The sequence below is a fragment of the Gossypium raimondii genome, chromosome 1, assembly GCF_025698545.1.
Source record: "Gossypium raimondii isolate GPD5lz chromosome 1, ASM2569854v1, whole genome shotgun sequence".
Classification (NCBI taxonomy): Eukaryota; Viridiplantae; Streptophyta; class Magnoliopsida; order Malvales; family Malvaceae; genus Gossypium; species Gossypium raimondii.
Genome location: NC_068565.1, coordinates 1,384,223 through 1,399,006, shown reverse-complemented (window position 1 = coordinate 1,399,006; position 14,784 = coordinate 1,384,223). Strand labels below are relative to the sequence as shown.

General features: G+C 26.2%; 1 protein-coding gene and 1 non-coding gene across 2 annotated transcripts; one reads left to right on the top strand and one right to left on the bottom strand.

The window, feature by feature from the left end:
• Positions 1 to 7,446: 7,446 nt before the first annotated feature.
• Positions 7,447 to 8,057, bottom strand: LOC105774264 (signaling peptide TAXIMIN 2). Its single transcript, XM_012596700.2, has 2 exons — positions 7,877 to 8,057; positions 7,447 to 7,724 (listed from the first exon to the last, which is right to left on the bottom strand). Exons 1-2 carry the CDS (start codon positions 7,972 to 7,974, stop codon positions 7,601 to 7,603), a joined length of 222 nt encoding a protein of 73 aa, XP_012452154.1. The 5' UTR covers positions 7,975 to 8,057; the 3' UTR covers positions 7,447 to 7,600.
• Positions 8,058 to 11,194: 3,137 nt separating this feature from the next.
• On the top strand, positions 11,195 to 11,268 carry TRNAN-GUU (transfer RNA asparagine (anticodon GUU)). The gene has a single exon. It is a non-coding gene; the product is annotated as a tRNA-Asn (tRNA).
• The last annotated feature ends 3,516 nt before the right edge of the window (positions 11,269 to 14,784 follow it).

Genomic DNA, 14,784 nt, shown 5'->3' with positions numbered 1-14,784 from the left:
TAGGCCTAAGACATACTTGGACTACTTAAAGCTTGATTAAGCTCTATTAACTTGATTGAAATAATCGTTTAATTTGAAGATTTAATTAAAATATTTTGAAAATTTTGGTCCATAATTCAAAGAAGGTTAGTGCAATTAATCCTTGAAATTTTCTATAAATAACAACTAATTAATTTTATTAAACCAAACACCAATATATATTAAGGGTAAATTACACTTAATGTCACTAAATTATTAATGATTTTAAGTTTTGGTCACTCAACTTCAAAAGGTTACAAAATGGTCATTGCATTATTCAAAAGTTTTTATTTAAGCCACTAAACTATTTGAAAGTTTTTATTTAAGTCACTTGGCTATAAAGTTTTTTGTAAGTTTGACTAGCGAGTTTTAAGCGACGATTCGATGATCAGTGTGGTGGATCAGTACCCATTGACGAATAAAAGAGCACACCTTAGATCCAAGTCAATTTGACGATTAGTGTCGAAGATCGAAGAAAAAATTTGTTTGGATTTTGGTTCATAAATTTATAACGTTCAAAACTGTTTAATAAAAAATATTGAACCATAAAAGAGAAGGAGAAGAAGAGCTTTCGACTGGTGTAAACAGATAAAGTCATACAACCGTAATTTTAACAGCCCAGTAACTTAAGTAAAAACTTTCGAATAGTTTAGAGACTATTTTTTAACTTTTTAAAATTAAATGACCAAAATATAAATTTATTAATAATTTAGTGACCTTAAATATAATTTATACTTGTATTTTATTATTGCGGCATGTTGAAGGAAACATGATTTTTACCCCACCATATAAATTTTGTTTAAATGTAAAATGTTTTTTATTTATTTATACTAAAAGTTATAATTTTATAAAATATATTTTTTCCTATCATATAAAGTAACCAAAATGTAATTTATTTTTCTAATAATAAAGTTGTTCCTTGTTGTCCATTAAAGGAAAATTTTAAAATTAAATTATAAAAATAAAAATAAAATAAAATAAAATATGAATATATTAATTGAATTCAAAAAATCATATAACACTGCATGTAAAACAATTTAAGATGGATGGCAATATTTAATTCTGCCATATTATATTGGAAAATAATTAAATATAAGCCTAATATTTATCCAATAATTCATTACATTATTTAAAATTATTCTTAATATTTAAATTTTTATATGTGTTGTCTAAGGATTAAATAATGTATTATCTTAATTCATAGACCAAAATTCAGGAAAAAAAACTCATTGACCAAAATAATTTAGGATTAATTACAAAATTTGCACCTAAATTATATATTTTTAATTTTAAGTGTTTAAAGTTTTTATCAAAAGCGATATCTAAACTATTAATTTCATCTTATTTTATTCCAAAATATATAACATCCGGTAAGAATGAGTCACGTCGCGAAGTGTGACTCTTCTAAAAATGATAAAATTTCTTTGAAGTCTTTTTAAAAATTAAAAAAAAATTATAAGTTGATACAATGGTAAAATTACACTTTGTGCCCTCTCAAATTTATATAATTGCCTCCCTAAAATGATTTTTTGACTTTGTCCCTGCATGTATTGCATTCTTATTGGATGATATTGTATTTTAAAAACAAAATGAAACGAAATCGATAATTTAAGTGCCACTTTTAATAATAATAATAAACTTTGGTCATGATAAGTCATAATGACGGTAATAGATCCGAAATGATGATGAGAATGATAGGTCATCTTAGACTTGGCCTTTTGGACATCCATGATGTGATAAGTCTCTGGGGGCTTTTGACAGTTTTTCTCGGTTGATTGATGTTCATCGTCAAGTTGATTTGATGATGGCAACGATAGGATACAAATTTCAACAATTTGATCAAGTTAACGCATCTCTAATTTATTTAAGAATTATTCTAGTGTTGTCGTTACTGATAGTTTGCCCTTCTCTTTTTTTAAGATTATTTTGCAAGTATTACATTTGTGCATTAGTTTATAGTGATTTATTTATCGTTTGTATTATATATCATGTCTTTATATTTTTATTGTTCATGATTCAGATTACTAATAACATTTTCTTTAAAAAAAAAAACTACTTTTTACAGTTTTACCATTACCTTAATATCTAACTCAAAGTTGATTCATCCCTCATACTACAAGGATTCAATATTCAAAGGAAATGACATTATATCATGGTTATTAATAAGTTATTGGTTGTAAAAGTGATCATACAAATTAAAATATAAAAAACCTACTTATTAAAAAGATTTTAACATAATTTGCAAAGGCGAATCCAGGAGTCTGGTAGAGTCCGGCCTCCCTTGAAATAGAAAATTATTGTTTTGGCCTTTTAGAAAATTTTAAAACTTTAAATCAGTAAAGATAAAATTGTACTTTGGCCCCCTAAAATTATAAAAATTTAATTTAATCTTTAAAAATTATAAAAATATAAAAAATTAAAATTTCGTTTCAGCTCCTTAAAACGAATTTTTGACTTCACCCTAATAATTTGCTCCCAATCCAACAAAAAATAATCTCAAATTTAATATAACTTGAAAAAAACAGACAATTTACCAAAAAAAAGTCAATTTTTGTAAAAAATTACCGAAATGGGCCATATAATTAATTATTTACCAGAATGGTCCATTTTCTGCAAAATCGCGTCCACGTCAGCGCGATGTCAGGGTACGCGTCAGGAAATCGTGTCCACGTCAGCGCGCTTTGCTTACGTGGACACAAATCGCGCCTACGAGGACGCGATTTGCTGACGTGGATGAACAGTTTATGTTTTTTAGCTTGGAAAACTTTGAAAGGCCATAACTTTTCGCTCGGTTGTCCGATTGAGACGATTTTTTTTTATTTCGAATAATTTTTCGAGATCTACGCGCTGAAAAATGGCCGAAGGCGGTTTGCTGCAGTTTTAGTCGAAAAAGATCATTTTTTGCCCCTAAATTTTAATTTTTTCGGTTTAAAATTGAATTTTGAAATATTCAAATCATTATTTTCCTTATTTATTTAAAGTAAACACCGGATTTATTCAAATAATGATTTGAATGTTTCAAAATTCAATTTTAAAATTATTTGCTCCCAATCCAACAAAAAATAATCTCAAATTTAATATAACTTGAAAAAACTTGGGTGTAAACCAAAAAAACACAATCATCATGGTTAAATATGGCCCAATTTTTAGCACCATACCATCTTCTTTTCTTAATATATAAGTATTCATTGATTGTATTAATAAGCAATCACTAATTAATTTTGATAATTAAAATGAAAATATAGCCATTGAAGCTTCAACATTATTGGCAAAGGTTAAGGATTTAAACTTTGAAGGTTTGGGATATTTGAATTTTCTCATTATTATTGGCAAAGCTTATAATTGTGATATGTGAATTTTTCTCATTATGTGCATCTATCTTGTGTGGATTTTATTTGATTATTCATCTATCGAATCATAATTTTATTTATTTTGTACTTATAATTATGATCTCTGTGTACTATTGAAACTTTCAAAGAAAGTTATGCATGTAGATTAAACATACATGACGTTAAGTTTATTCGTCAATACATGTCAAAGCTTCAATAACTATACTGCCGTTGTTATAAAATAGTTCCTAATAGGTTTGGTGATACCCTTATATTAGTAAATCTTACATACACATTGGAATATAGCTAAAAATTAAAAGTAAAAATAAAACTACGGATTTTTTCATAAATAAACCAGATAAATTAATTATTTATGAAAAAGACCCACTTGCAAAATTATGTACAAAAATATCCTGTTTTGAATAGTGAACCTCGGCGCCATGGTTGCCAGATTATATAAAACGATTAGGAACCTGATGAAGCAATTACCCTTTTTAGATTTGGTGAAAAAAAGGTGGCGCCATGACTCAGGATCCAAATAAATTCTTTTAAACTTTTGGTTTATTTCCACTATCCCCTTTTGAAATTAAATTTAAATAGCCCTTAAAAATATAAGAATAACAAAAATAAACCATTTTAATTTTTTATATTTTTTAAAAACAATAAACTTAAAAAACTATATAAAATTCTTATTTAAATTACTCAAATATATTTTGAGAATTTTTTTTGAGGGAGATATTTGGGTAATTAAATAAGAATTATATATATTTTAAAGTTTATTGTTTTTTAAAAATTAAAAAAATGAAAATTTTTTTTTCTTATTCTTATATTTTTCAAGGGCTATTTAATTTTAATTTTAAAAGGAGACAGGCCTAACATGAAAAGAGACCAAAATGTTAGTATTTAATTGGGTGCCACCGGGCCGGTAGTAATACAGCCACCCTTTTTTCCATACAATCTAAAAAAGGTAATTACTTCATTAGGTCCCTCAACGTTTTATATAACCACTTTTCATTGGCGGCACTATTTTTTTTTTAAACTAGCCAATGATTGACCTATTATAAAGGATAGTACCGCCAATGACAATGATAGCACTAAGGTTCACTGTTTAAAATGAGTCACTTTTATAAATAATTAATTTTGTGGGGTTATTTCTAAAAAAAAAAGCTAAAATCACATATATTTCTAAGAAAATAGAGTAAATAAAATAAAAACCACAAAAAATACGTGGACAAAATCTTAATAATGTAAATTAAAATTAAAAATAAAATAAAACTACAAAAAAATGTTGAAGGAACTGTGACGAGCAACCAGCCTGAAGGTCAATGCACTCGTTGACAAAGCAAATACTTAGGTTGAAAAAGTTGACAAATTAAAGTTTTTTTATTAAAAAATTTTGTAAAAGGTAGTTTAATGCGAAAAAAAAGAGAGTAGTTTTTAATAAAAAATGTTTAAATGAAATTTTTACAATTTCGTCATTTAATTTATAGGATATTTTCACTTTAGTCACCCAATCGTTAAATCTTTAACAACAGTTAACTGTACATGCCACATCACGTACACACTTTCATTTTGGTCACCGAACTTCTAGGTCACTTTCATTTTAGTCAGAATTTTTTTTTCATTTTTTAAAGTATTGTTTGAGGTAAAAAAATTGTCAAATTGTACTTTTTTATCACATTGTTGAATTTTTTTTTCAATATTAAAATTTTAAATTTCAAAACAATTAAATAACTTGTTGAAAATTTTTATCCCTTGATAATGTTAATCGACTTGTTGCTATAATATTAAAATTAATTAAATTAATCTCCTAAATTTCAATTTTTATTTTATGTTTCTATATTATTCGTAATGAAATTAACTCGATAACTCATATTTAATAATTGCTTGTGAAACTTAAATTTCTTTTAATTATATAATCTCGAACTTAATACAAAGCTAAAAGCAAAGAAAAAATCATTACAATTGATTAACTTATTTGCTTGTTCTTCGTTTGAGATTATGGCTTTTGTTTGGCATGAAAGATAAAATTAATTAATTTAATTAATTGTATGTATTTTCTTTGCTTTCACTTAATATGAGAGACACGAGATTATATAATCAAAAGAAATTTGAGTTTCATGTACAATTATTAAATATTATTTATTTGAGTTGATTTTAATTTGAAATTTAAAATTTCAATATTATAATAACAAATCGATCGACACTATCGAGTGGCAAAATTTTTCAATAATTTATTTAATTAATTTTGATGTTTTGTAATTTAAATTTTCAATATTTAAAAATTATAACTTTAGACAAGTGGATAAACAAATACAATTTAACAATTTTAAAGCATTGTTTTAGTTTCTATCGCTTTCACTTTAATCCCTTAATGTCTTTTACTCGATAAATATTTAAAATGTATATATATTTAGGTGACCGAATGAAAGCAATCTAATATCAAACCTGAATAAACTAGTAATTTAACTTTAATTTTTTTAATTAATATTATGTTTTAACCTGCCTGAACCTAACCTTAACCCGATCCATAAATACGGAGATTTTTTGAAATTCAAAAATTTATGAAATCAAAGCATGTGCCCTAGCTTTATCTGTTTCTATATTAATGGCGCACTAACTTCCCTTTGTTTTTCAAAAATCATGATTAAATTTCTTATTCCTCCATCCTCATCATTCTGTTTCAATGATCTTTTTAAGGGTTTAATTATCATTTAAATCCTTTTACATTTAATTTGATATAATTTAATCATTTATTTTAGTGATGTAATATTACTAACAAACTATTTATAATTAAAGTAATGACGTGTGTTTTTAAAAGTAGCCAAATTTTTATCTGAGTATTATTTTCCAAATCTAAATCCAAATTAAATATTATTATGGATCGAATATTCGAATCCATAATAAAATCGATTTCTATTTTATTGATCGTTTTCGCGATATTTAAAATCAAAAAATTCTAAATCTAAGGGTCCGTTTGATTGTGGGATTTGATTTTCTGGAAATTATTTTCCAACTTTTTCAGTGTTTGTTTGGCGGAAAACATTTTCCATTTGGAAAATCAACTCCAAAACAATGGAAAATGCCTTACAATTTTTGGGAAATTGTCTTACCATTTCAATTTCCGTAAGACATTTTTCTAAAGCTCTCAAGCATTCTTGTAATTATTTACTATAACCTCCAGATATCCGGTTGATATTAGAGTATGTTTGTACACTTGTAATTACTTACTATAACCAATTGTAATTTTTAATTCTAAAAAAATATTAATTATTATAAGAATTTCTAGAGTAATACTCAAGAAAAAAATTTATTAAATCAAATTGCAATATATCTAAAAATAATTTAAAATATAAAAATTTATTAATATATATTAATATATGTAAAAACAACTTTTTCGGAAAATATTTTCAGAAAATCTGTCAAACAGCAGAAAATATTTTACACAGATTCATTCAAAGACCAGAAAATATTTTCCAGTAAATCATTTTATAGAAAAGTTAAACATTTTCCAAAAATCATTTTACGGAAAATATTTTACTGGCAAACAAACGGACCCTAAATCCAACAAATTTCTTTTTTATATATATTTTAATAATGAAAATAAGTATTTTGTAACTAATAGGATTCAAATATTCAAATTCGAATGTACATCCGTTATCCTAGTAAGCAATGAGGTTTCATCTGAGAATCGATTGGTATACCAATTTAATAAAATGCATTGAACGAGTTGATCAGAGAACAATATTAACCTATTGAACTGAACAAAAAATTGATTAATTTGAATAGTTGAACCTAATTTTTAATATCTTTTAATCGAACTGACAGGTTGACCGGTTAAAAACCTTTACCTTAAATAAGGGATATTCAGTATATATATCCACATCCACTCCAAATTTTATATATTATATTATTAAAATAAATAAATTCAATATTTGTGAATATCCGCAACCTAAACTTAATTAAATCAATAAAAGATAATTTAAACCTCTTTTAGCATAAAAGAACAATAATAATAATAAATTATCCATAAAAAAGAAGTTCAAAAGCATCTTAGAATGTACAAAAGAGAAAGCACCCAAAATCAAGAATCAAATGCTTAAACTCTGTAAACCATCCAACATCAATGCCATATTCATAAATCAATCATCTAAACAATCAAAATAATAAACTAAAAAATCAAATTAAAATCAGCACAACTTTCTCCAAGATCAAAGAAAAAAAAATCGAAGAACATGATCTTTGGACTAAAATCAACATGGGATTTGATTAGTGAACCATCTAAGAACTTTAATAGGAAGCTTGATGAGACTCACTGCGAAATTGGCAAGTCCAGCACAACAAATACAGCATGGGCAAAGACAACTCAATATAGTCCTGCAAAAAAAAATTTAAAACAACATTGAAATAATCGAATCCCACAATTTCAATAAAAAACAAAACAAAACCCTTTTTTTACTGGAATTTAACTCTTTGATCTATATGATTTCGTTTACGAAGAAAAAGAAGAGATATGAAAGAAGACTTACCCGAGAACCCAAATGACGGCGCCGACGACGGATAAAACCAGTGCGATGAGAGCGAACGGGAGTCCTAATAAGAACCCCAATGGCCTGCAATCCCCCATTTTTGTTTGTAAACAAAAAATTCGAAGCTCTTTTGTTTGTTTGTTTTTTTTTTTTTTCTTGTTCTGTGTTTAAAATTTGAAGTTGAAGACGATTTTAGTCAATTTTTATAATATAAATGGCAATGGCGGACGCGGAAAGAAACTGCCGGCCAAATGACGGATTTACCCCTAATGAAATATGAAATTTCCTTGTTGTTTCGTATCGTGGATTGTTATTTTTATTGGGTTAAATTCACAGGACGTCCTCGAATTATTACTTAGATTTTAAATTTGTGTCAAACTTTCGAAATATTATAAGTTCTTAGAGTATCAATGTTGTATCAATTAACGTAGTTGTTACCTTGAATGTTAAATGTCTATTTAAATCTAATGTAGAGCATATTTGAATCGTGTGGATGAAATTATAAACACGTGTTTTACTGCATACGTAACTTGAAATTCAATGTGTTAGTAAGAAAAAGGGTAAAATATACCAAGGTTACTAATCTATTAGTAGGTTTCCGTTTTGAGCACTCAACTTTGAAAAGTTACCAAAAGGTCACTAAATTATCCGAAAGTTTTAATTTAAGTCATTGAATTATTCAAAAGTTTTTAATTAAGTCACCGGCTTTTAAGTTTCTTTTTTTAATTCTTGCTAGTGAGCCCGAAGTGAAGATTCGATAATCAGTATGGTAGATTAGTAGCGATGAGTAGAAGAACATAAATTTGATCCAAGTCGATCCAACAATCGGTGTTGAATATTCAAGAAGAAAATTGTTTGATTTTAGTTCGCAAATTTGTGACGATCAAACTTGTTTCATGAAAAATAACTTAATTGTAGGTGAGAAAGGAAAGGAGAGCTTTCGATTGGTGTAGGTGGTGTGAATGGATACTGTTATACAACATCGATTTTAGTAGCCCAATGACCTAAATGAAAAACTTTCGAACAGTTCAAATACCATTTTCGTAACTTTTTAAAGTTGGGTGAACATAACGTAACTTTAATAATAGTTTAATAACATTAGATGTAGTTTACCCCAAGAAAAATGAAAACCCTCATAAATTTTATCGACACTATCTCTTTTAACATGCCAAATGCAAACTATCACTTAATTGTGATAGGTACTATGTATGTGTTTAAATCTTTTTTTATTTATTTTAAACATGCTAATGTATCTAATTTGAAATGACAATTAACATCCAAATTGACAGGCAAGCTAGTGAAAGAATCTAATTGATATAATATTGATATTTTGAAAATTCAATTAAAATATTTTAAAGTTTAGGGACTAATTTAAAATCTAGAAAATAAATTAGGGATGTTTGCTGATATTAACCCTTTTTATTTGCCCATGTCAAATTGTCTATGGGAATGAGAATAATTAATGGGCGCTATTAGCTGTTTTGGAACCTTTCCTTGTGTTGGGATTATATTGACCTAAAATGTCAAAGGATTTGGTAGGTGTTTATTGAAAATATTTTTGAGATTTCATGGGTTCTTGGAAATTATATTTGACGCCCCTAAATTATTAGTAAATTTAAATTCGGGTCAATTATCTTTAAAAAGTTACAAATGGAAACTAAACTATTTGAAAGTTTTTATTTAAATTAATGGGTTGATAAATTTTTTTAACCAATAAGTGGTGGGTGCAATGGTAAGACACGTTGCACTCCCAGATGAATGATTCAAGTTTGAACATTGAAGATGCCGTTGTTGGGAAAGGTAGTCATTAGCCTCAAAAACATTAATTTTTGTGGACCGTAAAATGGTTATGGAAGATACCTTAATTCAAATAATATGTCTAACAATTAAACCCAAGATTAATGGAGATTAATTTATCTAACGGGATAAACCATGTATCAATAAAAGGACCAAATTGATTAAAAGTTTTCAAATCTACGTACCAATTAGGTGAAATAAAACTTATGAACTAGGTACAAGTAACTCATTTTAAATTGTTTGCCCTAAAATCTCATAGTTTCATAAAGGTTAATACATGTGATAAGTCTCTGTATTATTCAGAAATTTAGAATTTAGTTTCTATACTTTTGTTTTAGGAATTTATTCTTTTATTTTTCAGATTTTAAAATTTAAGTCAAACTGTTGACACCGGTAAAATTATTTTGTAAAATTAAAGTTCATTACAATGTTATTTTTAAGTTACGTGACAACCAAGTGTGGATTTTTTTAAAATGTCACATCAACAAATTTAACAAAAAAGAATGTTAATAATTGGACCCAAAATTTGAAAAGTAAATAGAGTAAATTCCTGAAAATAAAAGTATAGGGACTACATTTAAAATTTATAAATAATATAAGGACCTAAACCATATTTTAACCTTTTCATAAATATACAATAAATTCAAATGTCAAGGACCATTAACTAGACGTGTGGAGCTTCAACTTGGTTTTTTTTTATTTTTTTTCACATTGGTACAGTTGTGGAATTAAATGAAATTGTCCATTTTGGCGACCTTTGAGGCTTTGATGTTTTCATCCCTATTTTTGGGAAAATCGAACATAATTAATAGGCGACCTGCCTAGAGCTTTCCCTTTTGGCCCCAAATATTGCTTTTGCATAGACACCGTTGATAGGTCGAGTTTAAAAAAAAAAAAAAACTTTTTTATCTGATTGGTGAAGTTTGGATTTAGATAAAATAATGAAAACTAATAATTAAATTTAATTATAAAATTAAATATTGATTTTTTTATTCTGTTGTCGTGTTAAATTTGTCAAATTTGAGATTAAAAATGAAAGTTTTGTTTAAATCGGATCATAACTTGATTCGATCCATGAATAAATTTACTATTTACTTACATATTAAGGAAAAAATATTTTAATCGACAAATTTGTTAAGAGAATTTGATCTTTTGGTACAAGATTATGAATTTAATCGCGAATGGATTGGAGACCTAATTCAATGAAATGACTACATTGAAGGTTGCGGTGGTTAGATATATTGGCTTTCAAATACAAATACATAATAGTATTAAGGGATATAAATATGATGTAAGAAAAAAAAAACTATTACAAATCTGACATGAATATACAATAATTATACAGAAGCTTATTAAATTAACAAGCGTTTGATGTAGTGATGAAGCATATAACGCTTTTAATAGAGACACAAATTCGAATATTGGAGGCAGTATTATTAAGAGAGGTGATTATGAATCTGGAACATGAATGGTAACAAATTTGATTAAATAAATAATGTAATGGGAAATACGTTAAGCAAGGCTGGAATAGCTCAGTTGGTTAGAGCGTGTGGCTGTTAACCACAAGGTCGGAGGTTCAAGCCCTCCTTCTAGCGTTTTTGCCTTTTTTTTTTTTGTGTAAAACCTGATCGATTAAAAGCCCAGATTTAACTCACAATGTTTTAGGCCCAATTTGTTAAAATTCTTATAGAACTTTATTTAAAGCCCAAATTAAACGGACAATGTTCTAAGCCCCACTAACATGAAAATAAAAGGTAAAAATACCTCTCCAGTCCCTCCCAATTTCGAAATTTAGTAAATTAGTCTCTCTCAAAAAAATTGGAGCAATTAAGGACAATTTATCATGATGTTAATAATGTCTTTCATCAATTGTGCATAATTGTTATTGATATAGTAACAAATTTAACCTCAACATTTACATATAAACAAAAATATTGCATAAATATTGTGGGTTGTAACATTTTTCCGCCTTAGCAAACGGACCTAATTTTTTTTGTTGGAATTAGCCCGACCCATGAGCACCTCTAATTATGCCTCATCAAACTGAATTGGTGTCACTCATCAACCGAATCCTAATTTTGATAGTATTTATAATATTTTAATAAATCTATAAAATTACTTAAATAACATGAGGATTATATGATTCAAATCCAAAACATCGTAATTTCATTATCTCAATTTTACAAATTCAACCAAAATTAAATTTAATTATCACGACCTCTTTTTTTAATTAGTAAAAACTTGTGGGAAAAATGAAATAAATGACTTTTATTTTAAATAAAACTATTTGAAACATAGAATATGTTTTTTATTTAATCTTATTTTATTTTTATAATTATAATTAAAATAAAATAATTATTAATTTGATTCTTGAAAATATTTAAATTTATTAATTTTTTCAAAATTAAATAAAAATAATCGTACTAAATATAGATTATTTTACTTCAAATTATGGTTATAGTCCCTTTACTATGTTTAAATTTAAATTTTGTATTTACACTTAACATAATTTAATTCTCTAATTTTTATAATATTATTAGTTAATCCAAATTAGTTGACACCCTTCGTTGTTATAGTTAAAATGATGAGGTGAATTTTTTCTTAAAAAACTTATCCCAACTTATCTTCTCGAAATAGTTTTTTTTAAATGTTTGAAACATGCTTTTAACAAAAAATATGTCGACATTTTTACTAGTATAGTTAAGTACATTAACTATTTGGACTAATTAATATCACCATAAAAGTATGAATAAATCATGTCAAATTAAAATATAAAGATTAAATCTCAAACGTAAGTTTAGTTAAGAGATCAAAACTAGAATTTAACCATTATGACTAAAAATAAAGAAAGAGAGGAACATACATGTGTCATATAAAGGACCCTTAGGGCATTGCTTATAATAATGAAAACAAAGATTAGTGTGTTTGGTATAGATTATTTTAGGTTAAATTATGGTTTTTATGATTTTATTACTTTTAAATTTAAGATTTAGTACTCATACTTTAATTTGATATATTCCGGTTTTTTATTTTTATAATATTATTTGTTTGTCTAAATAGTTGAGACTTTTCACTATTTTAATTAAAATGTCGAAATGAAATGTTTTCTTTAAAATACTTATTTCGACTTATCATGCCAATATATATATATATATATATATATATATATATTAGCGTGTTAGGTATTTAAAAAAATAATTGAGTTTCGAGTTCAAGTTTAGTTGAATTTGACAATTCAATAACTCGAATAATTCAATAATAGATTGATGTAAATACCCTTTTAAACCCAAATAATTTTGAAATGAGTAAATTTGTCTCTTTCCCAACAAAATTACAAAAAAAATCAAAATATTATTCAAAAATTTAAAATATTTTTAAAATTCAAAATATTTATAAAATTCCAAAATTTATATTTTTAAAAGCTTATGAATAATTTTTTAAAAATCAAAAATATATATATAAAGAAAATTAAAATTTTAAAATTTTTCTAAAATAATAATTTTGGGACCTAAATAAGTTAATTAATTATTCAAGTTTATCATACTAAAGTGTCTTTTTTTTTTTGCTTTGAAAAAGTTTTCAAATTTATGTGCTCTAACGTAGAACTAGTCATATTGTAACAAGATTTTAATTTGACATGTTCAATTTTTTAATTTAACTCAAACAATTTAACTTGAATTTCATTTGACTCGACTCGATTTAAAAAAAATTCAAATCGAGTTAGGATCTCGTCAACTCAATTAATTCGAAATTTTTTCACTCGATTCAATCGGACGCTTACTCTTATTTATCTAAACTAATATACTAATCGATTTTCAATCTAACCTATCCTATTCAATTAACCTTTCCCCTACTAAGTGTGTTGAGGGTGGAAAAGGGGACCTCTTAAGGGAAGAAAAAGACACATTGAAAGAGAAAGTGAGAGTAGTGTATTTCACAATAAAATCACCAACAAGAACAATTATTGTTACATTGAGGACCCATTGACGAACATGTCCATGTCCACACCATGACACGCTAGTATTAAGACACCTGTGTCCTTTTTCATGGTACTAGTTAATGTGTCAAAACGGCGGTTCCCTTCGTCCACTTCCTCTCCCTTAATGTGTCAATGGTGGTTCCACTTCATCCACTTCCTCTCTCTTAATGCGTTGATTTTGTTACGAAATAAAATTACGTAATAAATATATTTATAAAAATTTAATTAAAAAATAAAAATACTTTAATTAAAATGGTACAGTAAATATATTAAAAATTATGTAGTGTTTTATATACAAATCTCTTATGGGTCGTATAATTTTCTATTTTGTATATAAAAGATATAAAAGACAGAAACACATTCAAACTAATATAATTTACTTTGTAATCTAATGATATTCGATTGACTCGTGATACTATATAATATTAAGGTTTAATATAACTTTTAGTCCATAAATTTGACAATTAAGTACATTTTGATCTAAGAACTCAAATTCCATGAAAATTTGATGATGTGACACAATATTAAAGTATTACATTTTCAAACTTTTACATTTGATAAGTTCAGCGACTAAAATTGACTTAGTTGCCATGTTCGGTTACCAAAGAGTATAAAAAAGTATTCGTGCCAACGTGGACCTGATTACTAAGTTCGGGGACTAAAATTTATATTAACCCTGAGAGGGGTGTTTGGTTCGTCGAATGTAACATTACGGGCCATAATGTTACATTCTAGAATGAAATTACAATGTTTGAATTTCAACATTCCAACCATTCTGTAATCTCACATTACGGCCATTTCATAATATAAGGTATAATCTCATTATGGCCCATTCATTAGGTAATCTTAGATTACAGGAATAATATTAAATTTTGGACCATTTTTCCTTTATTTTTATTATTCTAATCAAATTAGGTTTTTTATTAAATAATGCTTAAGACTAATTAAAAACAAAATATTTTTTTAACAGTGAACTAGTAGATGTCATATATTACAATTATAATCATTATAATATTTTATTTAATAATTTATTAATATATTAATTATTGATAGAACTATAATTATGGTTAGTGTTGCAATTACTTCTCATGAATTATTATAATTATGGTTTATAAATTTATTTCAACACAAT

Coding starts and splice junctions, on each gene's coding strand:
- LOC105774264 (XM_012596700.2), bottom strand. CDS start 7,974: ATGGGGGATTGCAGGCCATTGGGGTTCTTATTAGGACTCCCGTTCGCT. Junction 7,725..7,876: donor GCCGTCATTTGGGTTCTCGG/GTAAGTCTTCTT, acceptor TTTTTTTTGCAG/GACTATATTGAGTTGTCTTT.